We start from the raw sequence: 23672 nt of genomic DNA, 5'->3' as shown, positions 1-23672 counted from the left end.
TCGAATGACATACATCCAATTGTTCCTCAGGTGACACCTTTAGTTCCCGGTTTCTCAGATCACATTTGACACATTTCAAAAAATCGGACATACACTCGTGTGCTTCATGCGGTTCACCGCACTTAGGACATCATACGGGTTTACTGCAGGTGGAAGCTATGTGACCGTATTCAGAGCAATGAAAGCATCTGTTCAAATTGATTGCCTCCGTCACTTGACATTTGTCCCAATCGATAATAACGCGCCGCATTCTCACAAGCAAGTCAAATGTACTTGCGTCAACTTCAAGAACTGCGTACATTGTGCTGATCTTCCCTCTTTCACTTTTATTCAACCGAATCACTTTTAGTTTCGCAGATTCGGGGATTCTATTCTGTCTTCTCAACATACCGAGCAACTGTGTATCCACAAGGTCTTCAGAGAAACCAGAAATTTTACTCTAGGCCTTAGAGCTTCCTGCAGACTAATTTCGTATGCGGTTGCAAGTTTATCGCTTGCGGCCCGTTGCATTTTTAATGCAATAGCACTATTTTCACAGCGGACTTCAACTTCACCGTTTTCGCGGCATCGAATATATTTTACAGCAAACTGCGATGGGTTCAGCTTCGCTCGAATATCTTTTTTTGTTGCTTCGGAAGTTTCTTGGGAAGTAACGGAAGGATTTTCAGACACGGACATATTCAAAACGGCTTTATGCTAAATGACTTTATGACAATCGGGGTACAATCTTCCGTGCCATATGAACGTGTGATCTGAATAGAACTTCTGTTTTTCTGGCCAGACTTGGCAAGCTGCCACTATGGGTAAAAATCAATCCAGTGGTACGATGCGAACAACGTGGTTTTGGTACCCATAGACCACAATCCTTCCAACAGCCCAGAACTCCACCCTATCAAACGGTATTGGGTCATGGTCCATGGAAAACGAGCAACAGTTAAAATCGAACTGGAGTACGGCGACAAATAAGGTCGAACTTTTTTTTTCTTCAAATATATGAATTGGTCGGTATTCAGACATAATGAACCAAGTGTTTTTTTATGGATTCAGGAAAACGTACGTCAGGCATTCGAAATGTCGAAATATTGGCATCATTCGCTGTAATAGTGTAACTTATCTATTTCACAATATATCTGTATCAAAACAGCATCGGAAAAATCAGAATTGATGGAGTCCTTGAAGTATCTTTAGAACACCAAAATATCATCTAGTCCGGTCTGTCTGAACACCGACCAATTAAGCTACCAAAAGAAAAAAAAAATGGTTTCCGTATTATGAAATTTGACTGAAAAATACTACTTTTTTTGTCAGCCAATTTTTGAGCGTTCCAGTCCTTAGATATGATTGTCTCAATCCAATGACTATTTTTTGTCATTGCGAGCTTATTTATGTGACTTCACCGTAATTCAAATTAGAAGAACGACTATATTCACAGTTTATTTTTTTTTTCTTTAGGATACGCATATTCCCCCGCCCTTTCTTATTAATTAGCATATGTTCTTTTTCTTATTTCCAAGAATTTCACATGACCATTGGAGTGGTTCAAAAATCGTTTTTGCTCCCCACCGCTCATTCGATTAAAGATCAAATTCTGAGTGTCCTCACAAAATTTGAACTCATTCGGATGAAAACTGAGACTGCACAAGCCCTTCAAAGTTTATATGAGAATAACTATGGGAAGTGTTTTCCCATGTGCTTTTGGGGATTGGAGCTACGTTGATACTGTTAGATGCATTCATCAGCTACAACTTTGCCGAAGACCGTTTTCAAATCGGACGACTCAGTAACTAGTTATTGATTTATATCCAAATGAAAATTCTTCTACAGCTCATTTATCTTTTGAACAGACAACATTGCTGCATCTGGCGCGATAGATAGCAGCACACACAAATCATGGCTACAATGTTTTACTGCATATATCCAGTGATTCCTGTAGATCAGCCCAATTATTATAGCCAAAGTTTTATAACTCATATAAAAATCAATAACAAATTACTGAGACGTCCGATTTTTTAACTTTGAAAACTATGAAAAAAAAATTAAAAAAAAAGCAAAAATGTCAGTGCAATTTTAATATTTTGGTGATACAAGTGATGCTGCCGGCAAAAGGGTTAATTCCTAGAATCACATTTGAGTCTCAATCCACATGCTTTCATCTAAAACATAATTGCCTCAACGCACTTCAAGGAATCATTTGCTTGGTGCGGGTTTTCGTTCGAAGTACGCCCGCGCTAATGATTTTTTTTTATTGGCGACCGACGAAATCATTATCATCGTAGATAAAAGTTATCTTAATTGGACAACACTGTGGTTCTTTCGAAAAATCACAGCTCGAACATCTTTATCACCATCGACCATCGCACTCCGCCATCAGCTCATTTCCAGGAAGGTCAAGGCAATGTTGCTTATGAAAATGTTATTTCACAGCTCACTAATTTCTTGTCAGTTTTCCATCCAGATTGATGCCAGAGACCTATCGAATACACTGAAAGAAATATCAACTCAAATGTAAATGATTCCGTTCCTTGTTGTATCAAATCTGAAAGATTATAGAATTCTTCTAATTCTTCATATATTTGTTTTCTAGTTTCAACAAATTTTGACATTCTTCTAGTATGCGAATATCTACCTAGATATTCGGAATATTTTCCGATCTGTTCTGAATAAATTGCCAAAAATACTATTGGTACATTGTTATCATTGAAAGAGAACATAACCAAATAGAGCCTCTATTTTTCAAAACCATTTCCCATGTTCTTACTGATATGTTACGATTTTAGTTTAATTGATAACAAAGGTCGCCAACCTTTTGGAAAACCATAATTATCTTAGTTCCTATGGAAAATACACTTGAGTAAACCATAATTGGTGTGGAGGCAGAATCCAACAAACTTCCAACGATCCGGCACGAATGAGCATCAGTTCGGACGAAAAAAGTGTGTGTTAGTTATTCTATGAATAAAAACCCCCGAAACGGGATAAACATACACAGACAATTAGATTAACTGACCGACATCACAGTCACTGTCGAAAAGCTGCTACCATGTAGTGAGAACGAACCACGGAGTGGCTCTTATTTACTGCTATAAAAGGACAGTTTGTCTCATCATCCCATGGGGGATAAAGAATGATGCTTTCTCAAGTGTGAGATGTTTTTCTGGAAACGAGACTTCTTTGCGAGAATGGATGTGAAATATTCATGGGCTGGCTTTCAAGACCAATTACGTGGGATTGTTTTTTTTTTCTCAATTTTGGCAGGGATGAACTTCGGTCAGTGGGGAGCTAATTCTGCATTTTTTTTTACGATTCACCTATGTGTAGATGCCTATGGGTACCATCCGTAGCTACAAAGCAAAGCCATGCTGTGTTCGATTCCCGGTCTGTCCAGGATCTTTTCAGTATACAGTATCATCGAGCTTGCCACAAATTATGCGAATGTGAAAATGGCACCTCAGGCAAAAAAAACTCTCAGTTACTAACTTAGAAGTGCTCATTGAACTCTTCGCTGAAAAGCAGGCTTCGTTCCAGCTGGGACATAAACCAGAAATTAACCATTTTAATGTCTTGCTACTGGAAAGTCATAATCCCCATTCTAAACATGTATTTAAATTTTGATCTGCTACTATACAACCTCTTGGTTGAATTCGTCAGCAAATTTCTCCACCATCATCAAATTCACACCTCGTAGCTAATCCCATCAGGCCCGCCTTCGCCTCGGCAGATGAAAATCCAAATCAGCGTCAACCGAAAATTCTAATTTTCCGCTTCCTCTGCTTTCAGTGATAATCGTCTGCTCGTCAATCAACTCACCGCAAACAATTAACGCAATCAATCAGCTGAAGATGCTCCGCCGGACGAAGATTCTCCTGCTGGACACGATTGGGACCATCTTCAACAGCAACAACGCCCTCTACCAGGGAATCGTCCGCGACGGAATATGGACCGAGGACGGGCTAACGAACCGCAACCTGCTGGTGCTGACGATTCTGACCGAACACTTCAAGCTGGTCCTGCGGCGGGTGCACGGAGTTGACCTCGGGGACTATCGGCACATTAGCGAGCGGTTGCTCAAGATTCGACTAGACGTCGATGACGATGGCAACGGACTCGCCGATGACAACGATGACAGTCTGAGCGGAGATAGTGTTGCTACAGGGCAGCCTTCTAACCGCTCACTAAGAGGAGGTAATTATTTTATTGAGTTTGAAGATAGAGACGCGAATAACTGCCATTTCATTACAGTCAGTGTTTGACGTTGATGAGGTTTTAATGTTGTGGAGATAATCTTTTTCAGTGTGAAGCTTTGCTGAATAGATATAGGAAATTCTTTAGTACTTCGTTCCATAAAACGTATTCCAAAGTTTTAAAGCATATGGTCTCGGAATCTAATAACGCATTGGTCCAATTTTATGTTTGCGCCACGATAGTCCAACAACCAGAATGTACGTATAACAAAATCACCTTTTTCGTTATACGATGCTTATATGTGAAAAAAAAAACATGTATTTAGTCAAATGGCCTTATACGTCTCCTTATTTATAAAAGTAGAGGCGATATATGAGCATACATGATGATGAAATTACAATGCATATTAGGGTGGTTCAAAATATCGTTTTAGCTCCACACCGTCCATTCGTCGAAATCAGAGTATCCTTCAAAAAATTGAACTAATTTGGTCAAAACTTAGGCTGCAAAAGCCCTTTAAAGTTTGCATGGGAAATATTATGGGAAAAGTAAGTAATTCATCAAAACAGTTATAATATTTTCCCATTTGCCCTCGGGGGTAAGAACTACTTTAATGCTCTTAGATATAATTATCCGCTACAACTTTGTCGAAGACCGTTTCCAAATCGGAAGTCATCAGCATACGGAACGAAACAAAATGCACAGATGAATTCAGAACAGAGCGTTTTATGCGAGAAAACTCATCAGTCAAACGATTTTATGCTCCTTTTTGTGCGAGTTTGATGTGAGTTGTACAAGTAAACGACTGTTTACCTATATTCTTATGCGACTTTAGGTTGATAATATATGAGAAATGTCTTCCATCAATCCAAACGTGGTCGATTTGTGATACAGTCTGCTGTGGTGACCCCCTGGTGTAGCGATATGGGAGGCCGTGCTGGAAGTAGGTACAGTGTCCATTCGATTTTGGCAACATGTCCTAAATTTCATGTTGCCAAAATCGAACTGCCTTTTTATGGTGCATTATCTCGAGCAAATTTGAGTTACAAAAAGATAACAAGTTGAGTTATCCAATACCGAACTACCGTTCTACGCATATTTGTTCCACGGTCCATCAGTGGATAAAAATCCATGGTTCATATTTTGTCATATGTTTTCCCAATCGAGATTGGGTAATTCTGATTCTATTTTTGAAGGGATGTTAAGATCGTTTATTAAGCTTTAATATATAAGATTGCATGTATTGGACTGATAACTGATTGGACTGAGGTTCCTCCCAATATTTTCAATTTTTGAACTTCTTTTGACATATGCGGTCCTGATCTACAGTTGTTGAGCCTCAACAATTGAGATTTTTGAATATTGAGTTTGATTTCTGAATAAATGCTGAAAAAAAATTTACGCTAGATCCGTGTCAAATTCACTATCATTCAGAACAATTATACTGATATCGTCCGCGAAGGCCACAATTTTGATAAAAATGTTATCAATCAGGACTCCATTAATACTATTGTATATCATTCTAACGAGGGGCTCTATATAGAATACGAAGGGCGCCATGCTCAAGGGGCAACCTTCCCTTACGATTGACGTAATTTTAATGGGGTTTGTTAAAAATCCGTTAAAGAGGATTCTTCACGATGCAGTATAGTACAAGTTTTGTATGCATTTGTCTCGGAAAATCATACTTTTTTTTTTTTAAGACACCCACACGTTAATGCTTCCAGTGGGCATTTTGCCCTTTGAAGAAAGCACCACACTAGTCAACGGACTAGCATGCAACGCCCAATGGTACAGTCGGAGAACGTTTCTTACGAAAAGTTTTCCGGCCTGCAGCGGGAATCGAACCCACACTCTTTAGCACGATGCGGCTAAATGCCTGGTGACACTAACCGCACGGCTACGAAGCCCACCCGGTGGGATCCACAAAAAAGGTATAGAAAGGCAGCGAATCAAATCCAATTCCATACAAACGTTAGAGAAGGGTCCACGAGGTATTGAGCCTTTTTTACTGAAACGTTGCTGTTGAGCGTTTTTTAGCCCGCTCACGAAAACTAACACCAACATCAGTAAGATTAGTGTTGATTCTTCCTGGTATGCATTTCATGCTTATTCAAAAGTAATGCCACGAGATCACCTTTTATTTGGATTGAACATAAAGTATTGAAACACGCAAATTTTTACTCTATTCCAATAAAAAAAAATGCACAGAAGACTTTGGCCATTTTCACATGTTCGTCCGGAAAAATCGAAGGGCACAACAAAAGAACACCAGCAATTTTCCTCAAGCCTGCCTTGATTGTCGTTGGTGAGCTGGAGTTATCTTGCAGTCTGGATTAGGGCTGTGCACAATATGCATTTATCGGTATCGGTGATATCATTTTGATTCAATATCGGTATCGGCGATATATCGGATTTGAAATTATCGGTATTGAACCGATATCCGGTAATTTTTAAAAGATGGGTGTAAAAGCAAAATCGATAATTTTCCACATCAACTTTTGCATTATGTAGTGCATTTCTTGAATTATGTGATTACGACATGCAATTCTCAGAGGACATCTATAATTCCATTGAATCAGTTTCATTTCTTCAATATAATCAATGAAAATAGTTTTGATTATCGGATCGGCAATTGTTTTATCGATATCGAAAAATATCGGGTCATGAGATATCGAATATCGTATCGATGATATAGGCCCGATAAAATCGATATTATCGATAATATCGATATTTGCACAGCCCTAGTCTGGATAAGTGTTGTTTCATATTTCGTGTGTAGTATCTCCCAGGTTTGATCCACCGTAAACAAGAATAGGGGTGAATAACGAGATTCGGGAAATGTTTTGTTAAAAGTCAGTCATTTTTCCGTAATTAATGTTTTAAATTTGCTCATCACAGGGCTGTGTCGTACTTACCAAGCTAAGAGAGATAGATGGCTGGAGAAGCAGAAATACTGAAGTACTTATAGGATAACATTTTGCTAAAATTTCTAGACATAGTTTAGTAGGACTCTCTGACGAAATCCAAGTTAAAATCCCCGGGATAATTACTATAGGATTTCGTGCAGGAATCACTAAAATTGTAGCCGATGATATTCCTGTATCGTTAATTGAATTGAACGCCTAACGAACTTCTGGAAAAACCTCTGTAAATTTACGAAAGCAATTATTCGACGATTTCCTGGAAGGAATTGCTGGAGTAAATTCTAGATGAAGTACTGAAGAAATCTTTGGAGAAGCTTTTAAAAAACTTCTGAAGTAATCCTACGTAGGCATGCTCTCTCCCTCCTGGACTGTCTCCATTGGCGTAGGAACAGGGGGCCTGGTCCCCTCCAGAAGCATCTAGGCCCCCCCAGAATTTTTGATGATAATGAAAAAAAAAAACAATTCAATATTAAGCAAAATCTACTGAATCAATGTACATGACTCTTGTCATTGGTAAAATCTCTTCAATAGCTACGTTACTTTATGTTGTACAGCTATAGTGAGAAAACCTCGCTTGTCTTACACAGCATCAGCGTGGCGGTGAATCGCGCGACAACCGAAAGCGTAACCGTCCGGCTGTCGATCGATTGGTTACTGTTAGAACTAGCTTCTTGTTGTTGTTCTCATGTTTTAGGAGGAAACCCTGCTCGAGGTGTCCGGTGATCAACATCAACTTGTATAATGTCAGAAAAAAAAAATAAAAAATAGATGAAATAACTAAATGGATTTCTTAGAAAATACATAGTAAGAATTTTTATCGAAAAATAAGGTTTAATTTTCAAGGAATTTCGGCATGCCCAAGTTTTCTTGAGATGAATGGCAGACATTTAACCTTGCGTGAAAAATATGTAACAAAATCGACAATAGCTTTTTATTGCAGCAATAAATTCTCTCTTTGAATTTGATTCAATTTTTCAAGTATATTAGCGTGAACAAATTTATTGCTTTAACTATATTCTTCCAAAAAATCTTATTATTTCATTATATTTTCAAACAGATTTTTAGCAAACTTTTCCATAAAACTTTTTGATTTTCTTTATAGAAATTTAGTTCCTGAAATTCCTTAACGAATATTGAAAGATGGTTTCAGAACTTTTGCAAATCGCTTGGAAATTAGTCGAATAATATTATGGGACTTTTTCATACTTTCAAAGCGAATTGAATTCATCCCGGTGGATATCCGTTCCTTCTATGTCTACTTAATCTTAATCTTTCAAAGGTTCGTAGAAAACTTCCTAAGAAGATTCTGATGGACCTTCTTGAGAAATTTGTTTTATTTGTAAATTCATTAGAGAGGTTCCTGTAATTTACTTCTAGAGAAAAGATTATAAATTATTCCATTGCCCATCATTTATTCTACCTGCTTCAACATTTTGTTGTTCTCCTTCCTCCGCATGACACTTGAGGAACTTCGTACAAAAATCTATCCATACTTCAAAAGCAATATTTTAAAGAATCTTTAAAAAGGTAAATTATAGAAGTTTTGAAAAATTGTAAATTTCTTATACGTATGGTTGTAAAATGGTTGGTCATATGGTAAAATTATCGTATGGTCGTATCGTAAAATCCATCAGTTTAAATTCAATAAAACCGTACATTACGAATTTTACCACAATACATCTCCGAATGTTCTCAACAAATGCCAGCTATATGTTCGCGTTAAACTTATACAGTACTACAAAATAATCAATAATAGCAGTTTGGAATTTCTAAAGGGAAGAAAAAATAATGCTACATCACTATGTTTACCATAGTATCATGAAACCTCAGAGTTCATACACAATATTATTAAAGATTTTAGATACGATTACTTTCAGTAAAAGTTTCATCCATCTTAACAGCAATGATTTTCTATTATAAAAGACGAAGAGAAAAAAACAAGAATGTTTGTAGTAAATCCTACAAGGACCACTTAATCTTTTCTGTGAAGTACATACATTGCCAACAAGATTCAGAAATTCTACGATTTATTTATATTTGACGACATGTAAATTTGTGTTTGTATTTAAGCTGCAATTATTCAACAACAAAAAATACCAACAAAGTTCTTTAGAAATCTGATATGGAGTGATTCATGAGGAATTTGTAAAGCAATCCCTAAAAAATAGTAAGACATTCTTGGATTTGATTTTTGCACAAAAAAAATGGAGAATGGATACATTTTAAATTATTATTTAAGGAAGAATACTGAGATTACCATTTACAATTCGCAAAAAAAGTAGTTTTTTTGGAACCTAAAAAATAACTTGATGAAACTTCTGGAGAATTTTTTTTTTGGGAAGTTCAGAAAGTAATTGTAAAATCGTAGTAAATCTGGTGTAAAATTTCTTCTAAAAATTCTCAAAAGAATGGTTAGTGCGGTTTAAAGATAAAAACCTCTGGAAAATACTTAGACAAATCACTGGTAAATTTTTTGGAAGAAGATATCCTTGAACAAATTACTTGAGGAATCTTTGAGTATTTTTGCGAAAGAGTTTTGGAAAGAACATTTGACCGTATTTCGCTACGAATTTAATAGAAATGTTAGAATTCTTTAAACATTTCTTAGTTAGGTATTAGAAACAAAGTAAAAATATATTTTCGAGAGACTTTTTAAGCAATTCGAGATGTTGCTCCTTGATTTAAGATAAACCTCAAAAATAATTATCTGTGCAAAAAAAAGCAGATAGTTCTGCGGAGGAATTCTTTGAAAAATCATGAATAAAATTTTCTTTATTGATTTTTCTTAAATTCCTCATGAAATTCTTGTATAATATTACGAGGAATTCTTACAGTAACACCTGGAAGAATATATGTTTTTTCAGGAAGTCTAGATATTTTTTTCTGCAATGTTTTCAAACAATCCTGTAACTTCAGGAAGAACTTCAAAATCAAAGTTGGAAAAACTTTCGGCATACTCTCTGATGAATTCGTGGACTGAATTCTTACTTGGTGATCTTGAAGACATTTTTGGTGAGACTCTCAGAATTTTTTGTACTATTTTTTTGAGAAATTACCTAGCTGTAAATCCTGAAAATCCTAAACAAATTATTAATGAGTACAGGAGGATACTTTAAACTATCAATTAGAATTTATATATTATAAGTACGTAAAGGACCTTCAAGGAGAAATTATTTTAAAAACACTAATGCATGGCGGAATCTTTCAAAAGAATTTTTAAGCAATTCGATAGAGATTGTTCAAGAAATTTTCGGGTGAGATCAGAATGTCTGGGAATGATTTTCCGTGGGAATCCTAGGACGAACTAAGTGAAAACTGATAAAGGAGATTTTGGAGAAATCACTGAAAAGTACGAAAATAATTCATGAAGAAATTCCCGTAGGAATTCTCAGAGAAATCTGCTGAATACCTGAAAAGTTCGTAGAAGAATTACAAAGGACATTCATTGCTAGTTTTTTTTTGCTAGATTTCTTGAAGGATTTTGGCTGGGTTACAAAAAACATTAATCTTTTTCGTAGCGAAAATTGAAATTTACAAATATGCCTGATGTGCAACGAAATGAGACAAAATAACAAATAAATAAAATCAACACAAATCTGTTAAAACTACGAAATTTTTGAAAACCGATATTGTTGCGACCAACATTACTTCTGTAAAACAACTATTTGCTAGGCCCCCCCCTAGGCCCCCTCCAGAAAAAAAATCTAGCTAAACCAATGACTGTCTCCAGAGAGGAATGCCTAAAATTGAATGAATTGGTGAAAGTATTACCGTAAAAGTTACCACCACTCGATAAATTCTTGAAGAATGTTTGAAGGAATTGTTTGAGTAACATAGGTAAGAATCTCTGAAAGAACTTCTGGAAGAATACCTTTGGATGATCCTGAAAAGATCTATGGAGGATTTCCTCGAGGCATGGGGTACAAGACTTGATCCTGTATTCAAATAATAACAATATATTAATAATTGTATCAACAATATTATCAAGTGTGCATGGATTTGTTATGCTTTGTGCTTGTCAAAACATATAGATTTCTTACTTAAACTAGCCATCATGATGATGACAATGCCATTGCCAATCCTGACATAGTTACAAATTTAGGCATAATAGGCAGTATTCACAGATTTTCTTCTTCTTCTTCTAGCTTAGGTGTCCTCAGGAAGAAAATAGGAATAATGGTCATGAGAACAACATACATTGAGCTATTTGTATAAACTGGAGTAGTTTTGGTGACGGGTTTGAGCAGTCATATGAAGTCTAAGTGTTTGGCAATATAAGCGGACAAAGGTAAAGATAAAAACAGATATATTGAGGGATCGATTTATACCAGAATCCATCCGCGAGATACCTAACAAGATTTCGTCACAGTTAGTGGATTTGAGTTGTAATTAAACTACCATATTTCATCCAATCGAAGTTTTAACAACTTATAAAAACCTAAAAAAAATCACATTAGATAGAAGATGCAGTGGTACCTAAATCCGCTATCCGTTGACCACAATTGTCGTGTTTGGACCATCTGACTTGAATGAATGGAATTTCCGACGTCCTATCTATCGCTCTTGGGTTGTTCCATTTCAATCCTGGTATGGTCTAATGAAACCACAGTGTTCAGAGCAAATGAACTTCGGAGATCATCAGACCGTGGGCGGCTTTTTTACGCTACAATTTTTTAAACAAGCTCTATCTTCATTTGCCAGATCTCTCAATTTCTCGGTTGTCTAATAGCGCGATTCAAATTTTTAAAGTGTCTGAAAATCCAATCTCCCATATGCTTCTTACCATCCTTACCATAAAAATAGTGTTCTGTGAAATTTCCAGCTTTCTAGGTGGTGCGGTAAACGCGCAGCTATTCAGCAAGACCAAGCTGAGGGTCGTGGGTTCGAATCACACCGGTCGAGGATTTTTTCGGGTTGGAAATTTTCTCGACTTCCCAGGGCATAGAGTATCTTCGTACCTGCCACACGATATACACATGCAAAAATGGTCATTGGCATAGTAAGCTCTCAGTTAATAACTGTGGAAGAGCTCATAAGAACAATAAGCTGAGAAGCAGGCTCTGTCCCAGTGGGGACGTAACGCCAGAAAGAAGAAGAAGAAGAAGGTGGTGATTTAAAGGTGGCCCATAGACAATGTATATGGAAATTACTATGGATTACTATGGAGAAATGTTCTAAACATGCTAGTACTGTTATGTAAGTAGAAACTTATTATCCCATATTGGAAACTCATTCTTTAAACCTTAATGAAGGATGTTGCTGAAGAAACAAATCCCTTTTGAGCTAATTTTGTTTGGGATATTTGTACATGTTTGCAGGGCTGAAATCACATATTAAGCTAAATAACAGCAAACAAACTCATGAATATTTTGTCTGCTATCCATCGTGTTTAGAACATATCCCAAAAACTCTCCATAGTAATTTCCATATAAACTTACATTGCCTTTGGGCCACCTTTAAATCACCACCTAGAAAGCTGAAAATTTCACAGAACACTATTTCTATGGTAGGAACATATGAGAGGTTTGATTTGAAATATTTTTAAATTTTGAACCGCCCTAGTGTCTAATCGACCGCTCTCCTCATCTGTTTGAACTCGATTTTCGTCACACGACCAGCAGTTTCGACTTTAATCTGGAAAATCGCCTAAAAATCCGATGAGAGGTATTATCTCTAGTGTTCTGGATATGCACGCTAGAGGTTTGCTACCTTCGACAAAGTATTTCTGAATAAGTTGAACTACATGTCGAGCGCTTTGGGTTTGATCTAGATAACTTGTTACTAATTTAAATCAGTTTATATATAAACGTCTTAGATAAAAACTTCGTTCTGTCATGTAGTCCAATGAGACATTGTTTACGTTTTTGACGTAGGACTACGTCTTTGTTTTCTATAATGGGGTGCACTTTAAAAGTACGGAAAATGAGACATGTAACGAAATTAGGGGAGATTTTGAACATTAATAACTCAGTTGTTTATGATCCAATTATTTTGATTTTAGTATCATTCGATCAGAAATGTATCTACGCATTGTTAGTAATATATCCGATAAGTAAATTTTGTTGTTCAATTATTGAAAATTTGGTAAATGTTGACCCCTTTCTTATCCAACCAATCACGTTCGAGCATTTTTCGACGGTATTGCTGCCCACTATAAAAGCAAACGGGTCCCTGCTTCTTCCCTCAGTCTTCTTTTTGCGGTCGGACTGTGAACACGATCGGGCGAGTCATTCTCGCTTTGCTTTTGCACTCGCGTCACAGTCCAATTTGTGTCGTCGGAAGAGGAAGACGCAAGATTGATTTGCGGTGGCGATGACGATGGCTTGGGCGCTTCTCCGAGCGGCGGACGTCCAAGCCATCGTCATCGCCGCCGCAAATTTATCCGCGCTCCCAGATTTCGACTCGTGATAAATTCAGCATCGTTAGGAGCCAAATACCAGAAGCCCCCAGAGTTGCTGATCCGAGGAGCTGCTGCTAATGGAGCGTCGGACTAGTGAAATCGCTCAAGATTTCAAGAGTGAGCATCGTTTCCAGATTTCGACTTGTGCCCGGGGATCCAATACCCGTTGCTGTTGTGCGCCATCCACGTCACGAGCCATTCAGCTGGTTCGTCGTATAAGCAAATTCCCCGTTTGACCATGGCAATCAACTGATAACATACCGTAGTGCTATTTATCTGTGACCGTATCGAGGCTAAGACAACAATCGGCCCTTGTCAGGGCCATCAAATTTGTGGAAAAGAGTTGATGGAATAATATTTCCGACCTTATTACATCTTATATTCCTCAATCAATCTCGCAGCTTCGTACAAAATTTAATTTGTTATGAACAATTGATGGCACGACAATTTGAGACTATTCTTGGAAGCTGCTGCTGTGCCGTCGGGGTGAGTGCTCAACATTTCACAACGATTGTAAACTAGAGTGGCATTTCCAACAGTGTCTTAGGTTTTCCATATTTTCTGGGAGCACATCGATTATGAAAATTATCAAATGTAACAAAATTGCGACATATTTAGAACGGTTTTTAAGAGAAATTCTGATTGAACAATTTTCATCATTTTGGCACTCATTAATCAGAAATTCACTTTCATACTAAAGAAAAGTATTTATTATCAATAGCTAACTATAGAATATATAGTAAATGTCAACCCTTCCAACTATTCATGTTCGATCAATTTCTCACGCATTATCATTTTCCGCAATTTTTAAGAAATTCTAAGCCCAACACATTATTGGCACTTATCCATTTTCCAGATTGGTCGACTAGAAAAGAAGAGCACGAATGGGAGGAGTATCATCTGCTAATCTAAGGGTTTAAAGCATGCTTCCTTCGCCGGATTCGGGTTCATTCCATTTTGCGCTTTCGAACTAGTAAGAGCTCCTCCGAACCTGCTTAGCGAAGAGCGCCTCGTATCCAGAAGCCTACTGAGCTGTTGATCAGCATCTGGTTTATGAGATTTCGGCTCGTGATAAACTCATCTGTGGTGCAGTCAAGAATCAAGCCCGTTAGGCATCATTACTACCGTGCTGCATCAATACCCGGACGCTGAGACATATGTTCAAACTCCGTTTTAAACCACTTTTCATCGAATTAGAATTGAGTTCATTAATGCTACACGTAGTTTTATAACAGAACTTGATGAGGAAATTGAATTATAATATAAAAATTATGATAATACCATGAAAATCATCGAAATAATCAAGCTTGTCTTGTCCTTAAATCCGGACACCAGAAGCATTACTTGTTCATAAATCCGGACATTTGTGAATCAAAATCCGGACAGCGCCTTTGGAATATGGAATACTGCATCAAGATCCATAATAAGTGCATATTCATTTAATTTTATGTCACATTTATAAATAATACATGCATGAATGTGATCTATAATGCTTACGTTAATGAAATGGTTGTAAATTTTTGGCTCAATTACCTCAACTGCATCCGAACATATGGGGTTGGGCGCTTGTAGTTAGCACCTCTGAAATATTTAAGCCACACTGCTTTTCTGAGCATAAAACTGCATTTCAATCACTGATAACACCTGAATGATTATGTTTGTAACATTTCTTTTAGATTTATCCTATAATTATTCACTCACAGAACTAAAACACAATGCTTTATAACGGTGTCCGGATTTAAAACCACCTGTCGACAATCCCGGACAGTCTCTTTTACACCGCTATTTGCATATTTACACGAACTTCACGATTGTAGTGCTTCCGAATATGTGTATTTATGTTTATTTTACTTTTATATTCAAAATACGTTGTGAAGAATGTAATTTAAACACATGACCGTCAGCTGAATGTAAACGCACGTTCTTCACCACTTCTACCGAAATTATTCACAATGCAAAAAAAAAAACTCGTCCGATCCGAAAGACGTTTTTGTTTTGATTATTATTGATTATTAGGCGATGGTTACTAGATTACGAATGATTGTAGAGTGATCAGCAAGAATGAAAGTAAATATTATAAATAAAATTTACCACTGTAATACTTAATTTCATCATTAATGATTATATTTTACCTGAGTGTCCGGATATTGGTACCGTCCGGATTTTGATTCACCACGGTACTAATATTAGACAAATCGAGCATCCGGCTTGTGGTATCGCTCAAGATTTCAAACTTAAGCTACGTTTTCAGATTCCGACTTCAGCCGTGTGATCTAATACCTGTTGCTGATGTATGCCATCTACACCACGAAACATTCAACTGGTTCGTCTTATAAGCAGAGAATTTATACAAATTTCTACACTTGCGTTGGGGATTCTTCATTTAACCATGGCAATCAACTGATAAAATCCTGTAGTGCGATTCATCTATGACAGCATCCGAGCAAACAAAGCCTTTGGCTCTTTTCAGAACCACCAAATGTGTGTAAGAGAGTTAACAGAGTAATATTTTCGACTCTATTTATCACATTGCCAAGCAATGAATAATATTTCTCTCAAACCATAAGATCAACAAAGCGATGACTGAAGCTTTCATTATAATCCTCGAATAACTTTGCTGTTATAATCCATTGCTGTTAAATATTATTTAATTAGAATTACTTAGATTTTGCTTCAGCATGCTGAACAAGCCTCAATCACTACCGTTCTTTCCAATGCTACCATATATTTCATAGGAGGTTACTAATATAATTTCAAAATGATCATACAACCTGAAGTGGAATTCCACATTTTCATAGATAAACATGACGAATTCATTGGATAGAGATAATGTATATTTGGGACATGATTAAACGTACACTTGGCTGCATCGTTATGTGCATAAATGTTTACGAAAGTTTCGAGCACTGAAAACAGTATGAAGTCATTCTGTCTCTTATTTCGAACACCTTGATTAAAATTCCGAACAGCTCAAATAATTCGTATTCAAATGAATAATTTCGCAAATAAATTTATCTGAACTAGTTTTACTACCCTCAAACTAGAGAATTATTACACCTCTCCAAGTATAAAATAGATTAAAAGAAATTAAAATTCCATTCTAAGTGACTGTCATTTCTTGGCAATTTGATGACATATTTCAGCGAAACATTTCAAGACACTCGCCACACAAAAACCGAGTGTTCGGAATAAGAGTCTGTTCAAAATTTGAGACAAAACGGTAGCACTACTAAGAAAATAATCAAGCAGAGCATTGAGAATTTCGAAATAAACAATTAAAGGAAATCAATATTTTGCTACTCGCTTAAAATTTAAACTTTAAACACTTTCCACAAAGCCATTATAGAATTATACTAAGATACACTTTATACTTTTCCCTCCCCCCGACAGCAATCGACGGCCACCGAGAATCGCTCGAAAGCCTAATTAATTCAACAAACTTGACCTCATCGGGCTGTGATTTTAATTATTTCCTCACCGACACCGATTCGAGCAACTTGGACCAGCTTCAGGACCTGGCCGCAAACCAATTACGCTGTCAAGCGACTCTGGACAGCTATTGCGACATTGACAACATCGATGCTGCCGTTGAAGGCACTTATCTCAATTCGGTGACCAACATGAGCAGTGATGAGCTTTTCGACGGAAATGGTAATCATGGGTGGAATGCAAGTTTGGGGGCCGGAATTGATCGGCGGAAAAAGGATGCCGAGCTGTTTTGTGCAATGTTGAGTGACAGATACAGAAATTTGGTGCTAATGGGAGACGAGACTTCGGATAGTTTTAACGGGTCCCAACTGGTGACCACTAGTGGACGTAGCTTAATTTTTAGTGAAAATTTCTACCTGTATGATTACATCTTAGCAATTGAGCATGACCAACGGTATCAACATTCACATCACCATCATCAGTATCAGTTCGATTTCATAGTGTTTGACCTGAAGAACATATCGCACCACCGGACTACGATAGTGTGGCGACCATTTTTGATCCTGAGGCAGGATCAATTGAATCGGCAGAAGTTTAGCATGCATCCGGTGCTTCCAGGATACAGTGACTGGATGATTGAAGGCACGATTGAATCGTTTTGGATCTGCGGAGTGCTGTGCTGGAGTGTGATAGCAGTTGTGGTGCTGATAATCGTGTCGATTATATTCGCAAGCGTTGTGTTCAGCATCGCAGTTAGGTAAGTGGAAAATCATTTCATTATTGAATGCTAGGTTATTCATCCACAAATAAGAACTGCGGCGAACTAAAACATGATTAGTAGTCAACTTCAAAGTACACTCCCGTGCAAAAGTTTGGGTTCACCCCATTAAAAAAATACAAAAGTGTTTTGTCCATATCACGTTTAATTGAAGCTCTCTATGCGCGTTCGAATAGCAATGAGTTATTCTTACTTCGTATGTATTTTTCAAAACAATTTTTTTCGCATTTTGTGTATTAATTTTTACTTAAAGTTGTGACATTTTAATGTGTCATTGAATTGTAAACTTCTATTCTTTGAAGAAAAACCGCGAAATTTTGGCGGAAAAATCTAAAAACTATTAAAAATCAAGTCATCGAGCAAAAGTTTGGGTTCACCCCTTAGTATGATAGTGTGGGTTTAATGATTCTTGATCCAATGTTTCATATGTGGTATTCCAGTTGGCAAGAAAATAATTGAAAGTGGGGCTGATAGGACTGAGATCGCTTAATGGGATGTTTGATTGTAACAGGGACATGATCAGGATCAAAATCAGCGTGAGTACCCTAGCGCAGCTTAAGATCATATTGCAAACTAATTTTGATGCTGTGATGTCGCAGATTTGTACTGCATAGTTTTTTTTTTACAAGCAACTGAATTAACTTTTGAATCCTAAGTTATATTGTACCCGTAAAGATCATTACTATTACTAAACATGTTTTAGATAAAGTGCCTTCTGAAATCCCAAATATTCAACTACAAGTATTTTATTTGCCATTTAGAACATCCCGAAATAACCGAGTGAAGCCAAACTTTTCTCCGCCTTCAACTCTGACGGCTGCCACAGCTATTATTGCTCTACCGACTGGGGAAATGAAATTTTGGTTCATCCGACAAATATCCATCCTAAACGAAAAAAAAATCAGCTATGGGAAGACAACAAACACACCTACACGAAATGAAATGACTTGAAGCATAGCAGCAAACTTGCGCCCAACTTTGCACGCACCACTTTCAGTCAGGACACAATGGTCCGGCTACATATAAAAAATGGGCCAACCAAAAATTAATTAAAAAAAAGGTTTTTTTTATTGTTTTAAAATATATTTAAAATGCATGTTATACTGTTATGATCCCTGATTAAAATTATAACTGATTGAAATTATAACTGATTGAAATTATAACTTTAAATTTATTTCAATTTGGCTACAGTTTTTAATGATCAAATTCGATCAAACTCAAACGAAATTTATATTTTCAAGTAAATTAGTTTGCATATTTTAATAAAATTATGTTTCAAGGCTAAGATGCATCGTAGCCAAACTTCTAATTTTCAAGAGCACAAATCAAGAGAACCAGACAACCGTTTGTGCTGAAAGCTTAACGCACTGTTCACTCGCTGGTGGTGATCAATCGATCAAATTTTCAGCGCAAACGGTTATCTGGTTCTCAAGTTTGTGCTCTTGAAAATTAGAAGTTTGGCTTCGATGCATTTACACCTTGATATACGGATTGAAAAGTTTTATGTAACGTAAATAGTCACTTCTGATTCGATATTTGGCCAAACTTTACTTTCCCGCCCATTGTGCAGGAGGAGGATGTTCTTTATTTAGGACTTCTTCATCCACGCTCACGCACCATCACTGGATGGCAACCACATCCCGGGGGTCGATAAGTGAGGCAAAAAACTGTCCATCGATTCGGTTGTTCCCCAGTAACGGTGCCGATGGACGATCCGAATTGGGAATATAATAGACCGTAAAAAAGTTTATGATCAGTTTTCCCAGTGGATGAAGTTTGGAATTGTTGTATCGATTGGCAGTAAATAACAGCTCCGGGAGATAAACGGAATGAAACCTACTGGATGCTATGAGATAAACTTCCGATTGATGTGGATTGGCTTAAAGAATCACTATAGATGATTTGTTTGATAAACATGATTAATACCATTTTAACGGTGATTTATGTGTTATGCTTGAGATGAGAAATTGCTCAAAATTTCATCACGTCAATCAGTAATGAAATAGTCTACTTTTCAGCTCTGAATAATGCATTGTCATGAAAGTAATTCGCAACAACATACATATACAACTTTTTTCATTGGGCAACTCTATTGAATCATTAACCATGCATTTTCAAATATTGCAAAATTAGGTAAACGCATCTCGATGTTACTTCTAATACACTTCAGTGGTCTTTTACTAAATAAAAAAAGAGTGTTTTTTTTTTGCAATTTCTCATCGTAATAGACTGTTTTTCAGTACTGAAATATATCGTATCGTGAAAATAAGTACGCAACTGATTTCAATTGTGAAGTGACCATTTCAGAACGCTTTTTTCATTGTTTTGAGTTACAGTCACCCCACAGTTATGGATAGCACACAGATATGGATCAGAGTTGCATCAAAACGGGAATATCTCATCAAATAAAGTTGGAATCATACATCTGTGCAGCATCGCAATCAATTATAATATGTTTATGCATATTTTTTCCGTCCGTATTGAATAAAATGTCAACCGTATTCCCAGAAGCGTTGATTCATAACCATTGGCCATTGAATACCATACCACAGTTATGAATCAATGATAAGACGATTCCGAAACAAACTCCAAAACGTATGCTTTTACTAGCACACCATTCGTTTACCTCACAGATAAATTGATTTTATAGTGTTTTGATCCATAACATGAGTCGATTTGATCCATAATAAGGATCCTCCTCTCCCACTGATCCACATCTGTGGGGTGGACATCGTTTGAAATTTCTTTCTAAATCAACACATTTTTTCGTAAAAAATCGGGTTGAGGTGTATTTTCAAAAACAACTTTATTCTGCAGTACCGTCCTGGCAATTTTGTTTTGTACAGCATCACCATTATTTTTAATCACATTTTGTTCTGAAAAATGACCCTTAGTTGATCCATAACTGTGGGGTGATTGTATTGAACAACCATGTTTCAAATCGCAAAATAATGATGAATGCATCCCAATATGATGTCTGATACCCTCAAGTGGCCTTATACGAAATTGCAAAGAATGTTTTACGCGATACGTTTCAGAACTAGATTTTTCCTGTCGGGAATATTCAACACGGCAAGCTTCGTTAAATGTTTGCGCGACTCGTGATGTAAAAATCAACATTCTGCAAATTCGATTCCCTTTAAAATAGGGATGTGCGCTTAACTAATATACAATTGACTCTTGTCTAGTGAATTTATCGAAATCATAATATACTTTCTTCCAACATTATGATTTGTGAGTGAACATAACGTAAATCTTGTTCATCTATTGTTGAATTCATTTCAACTTTTCATTTAGGAATCAAGGTGTCAATCAATGAATACTAATATGCCAATATGGCCACTTTAGGGCTGCTAGCGGCTAAGTGTCTTAAAATATGAACTTTAGAGACCACATACCTGAAAAACGAGATCGTAACGAGACTGAACAGAAACCACGTTTTAATATGAATTCCTCAGAGAAGATAATCAGTGTTCCATCAAGGGGTCGTATTTCTAAAACATTCTGTGGGGATTCATCGTGATGCTACACCAAATATTACTCTATATATTTAATGATCTTCTGAGAATGTAATTCAGGTATTTGCTTAAAATTTCCTTCAGTTATAAATTCGAAGATTTTTTTTTTTGCAGTTTATTGAATGATTCCTTCACAATCTGACCAAGAAATTTTCCCAGATTATCGTTCGAGATACCTTGAAGAATTCATCCAGAAATTTGTCCAAAGGTATTGTTTTTTTTTTTCAGAGATTCATTTCTCGAGAAAGCGATCTTTGTCGGAACTCAACCAGCGATTTTTTTTCCAGAGAAACCAGAAATAACTACAAAGCATAAATTGGAAAACATTGCACTTGAAGACGCTCCATTGAACTCCATGATTTCTGCCATCACGAAAAACTCGCTTTTCACCTTCACAAAAGCACTATTCGACACGTGTAGAAGGTTTGAATTACCAGTTTGATTCATATTACGGACACTTAAGCCCTCTTCGAAGTGTGAGCTATCTAAAAGCATAAACTAAATCAATCTATATGATATCTCAGCGTTATTATGCTATCAGGACACTTACATCTCGAATGGTAGGTGTAGATTTGAATTCCACAATCTCAATAAATTTAAATAAATAGAAATGTGTGTCTTCTTCATGATTCTTATTCCAGACACCACCTCACTTTTGCTTCTTATACCGGATGCTTTGATTCGAATTCCGGACAGCTCGTGAAAAGCAAACTTGGATAAGACGAATCGTTAAATAATCACTACCAACCGTTAGAAAAACGTCAAAACTAGTTGAGCATTGTAAATTTTCTTGGATTGCTATGTAAAAATCTCATTAAAAAAGTTCCAAATTTTGAGCTTTTGAACGGCAAATTTTAAAACATTTCAATTGAAACCTTTCCCATACAAAGTTGAATGTCCGTGATTTGAATCAGAACGGTATTCCATTAGTTATAATTGTGAAATGTTAATTCCGTGAAAATTTTATAATTGCATCAGATTTGCAAATTTGCAAGCCGAATTGAAATCATACTTGGAGACAAGAAAATAAAACCACACACGTCCACGAATACGATAGTATCGGCCGAATCATTTTTTGTTCAGCCAAACTTGAGATAGCATGGAAGCGAAACAAAACCTGACAGCAAATTTCAAACGCAGCCATCCGCGCTCACAGCCTGCTGCGATTTTTTCACTCACTGAGGAATTCTTTTGGTTATCTAACGGGTTATGCCGAAAATTTCCAAAAGAAGTTCTCAAAGATTTCATTTGGTATTGCTCCAAGAACGTCTCCAAGGGTATGTCTAGGAAATTTTCCATAAATAATATGAGAGAACGCCTAAAAAAAAACCGAAGGAGGATGGATGGAGGATACCATGCATTAATAGTGAGTTTTCTAGTTGAATGACAGAAATTTCTTAAAAATGCGAATGTTACTGAGTTTTAAAATCAACGGCGAGGTTTCCAATTCAGGCAGTGTTTGGGATTACGTTAAACTTTCTTGAACACTTATGAAAAACTGTGGTTGAGGCCAGCAGTGTTTTTACCATTTTTTCGTTGTTGTTTGGTATGGTCACTTAAAATGTTGTTTATAATAACATCCCCATCAACACTTCCTCAGCACCTACACCACCAAACCTAACTCTATCTCTCCCTGCAACCATGAACTTCGTTCTGGAAGAATTAATGATCAGGCCTATCATCGCTATCTCCCTTTTCAGAGGCACGATGGCCACCTCCACTGACCTGCGATCGTTTCCAATAAGGTCGATATCGTCCGCAAAGCCAAGGAGCATGAACGACCATGTGTTGATAGGACCATTTCTCTGCACGCCAAATCTCCTAAAAGCATCCTCGAGTGCAATGTTGAACAGAAAATTCTAAAGTGTGCCTCCAGCTTCAATCTGTCTATCGTCACCAGAGAATGGCAGAAAACTCGGAGCGGTGCAAAATATGCATGTGCTGCACCCGACTTTTGCGTGCGTCTCCTGTTTTTGTTGAGTGACACAAAAGAAGGTGCGAGTATTGCCGCAACTGTGTGTGAGACAAAAGATAGCTCCAGCTCTACTCTTTAAAACTCTTGGAGTAAAGCACAATGTGCTTCGTTTGGTGCTTTTCATTGGAAACATAATTGAGAACGAATGTTACTGACGGTGGTGTCGAATCGTTTTTGCTTGCTCTACACTTCAAAATCATTTTAGGGTTATGGCCGGGAATGGCCATTTCCGACACCCACCTACCCCCTCGTAACGAATTTTGTACGAATATTTTTCAAATTTTGTATGAGCTGTACCATCTTAAGGATACCCCCCCCTCCCCTTCAGCGTTATGAAATTTGTGAATGGGCCCTTACATAGAAAGCACGTGAATTTGAAACTAGGACGTAGGGCATTTCTTGTAATGTTCGGAAATTATTTTGTAATTAGAGGCCGTTTATTAATTAAGGAGTTATGTGTAGG

The 23672-nt window shown here is 36.9% G+C and overlaps 1 protein-coding gene across 2 annotated transcripts in view; it reads left to right on the top strand.

Annotated features, from left to right (window-relative positions):
• Positions 1–23672, top strand: part of LOC5577087 — a 392448-nt gene that overhangs the window by 232218 nt on the left and 136558 nt on the right. For both annotated transcript variants that reach the window (XM_021851308.1, XM_021851307.1), the window contains 2 exons: positions 3778–4182; positions 16900–17695. In XM_021851308.1, the coding sequence (XP_021707000.1) occupies positions 3778–4182; positions 16900–17695 (1201 nt within the window). The remainder of the gene's footprint in view (positions 1–3777; positions 4183–16899; positions 17696–23672) is intronic.

Source organism: Aedes aegypti, chromosome 3, assembly GCF_002204515.2.
Source record: "Aedes aegypti strain LVP_AGWG chromosome 3, AaegL5.0 Primary Assembly, whole genome shotgun sequence".
Taxonomy (NCBI): domain Eukaryota; kingdom Metazoa; phylum Arthropoda; class Insecta; order Diptera; family Culicidae; genus Aedes; species Aedes aegypti.
The sequence above is the reverse complement of the archived record's forward strand: the minus strand, read 5'-3'. Positions and strand labels throughout refer to the sequence as shown.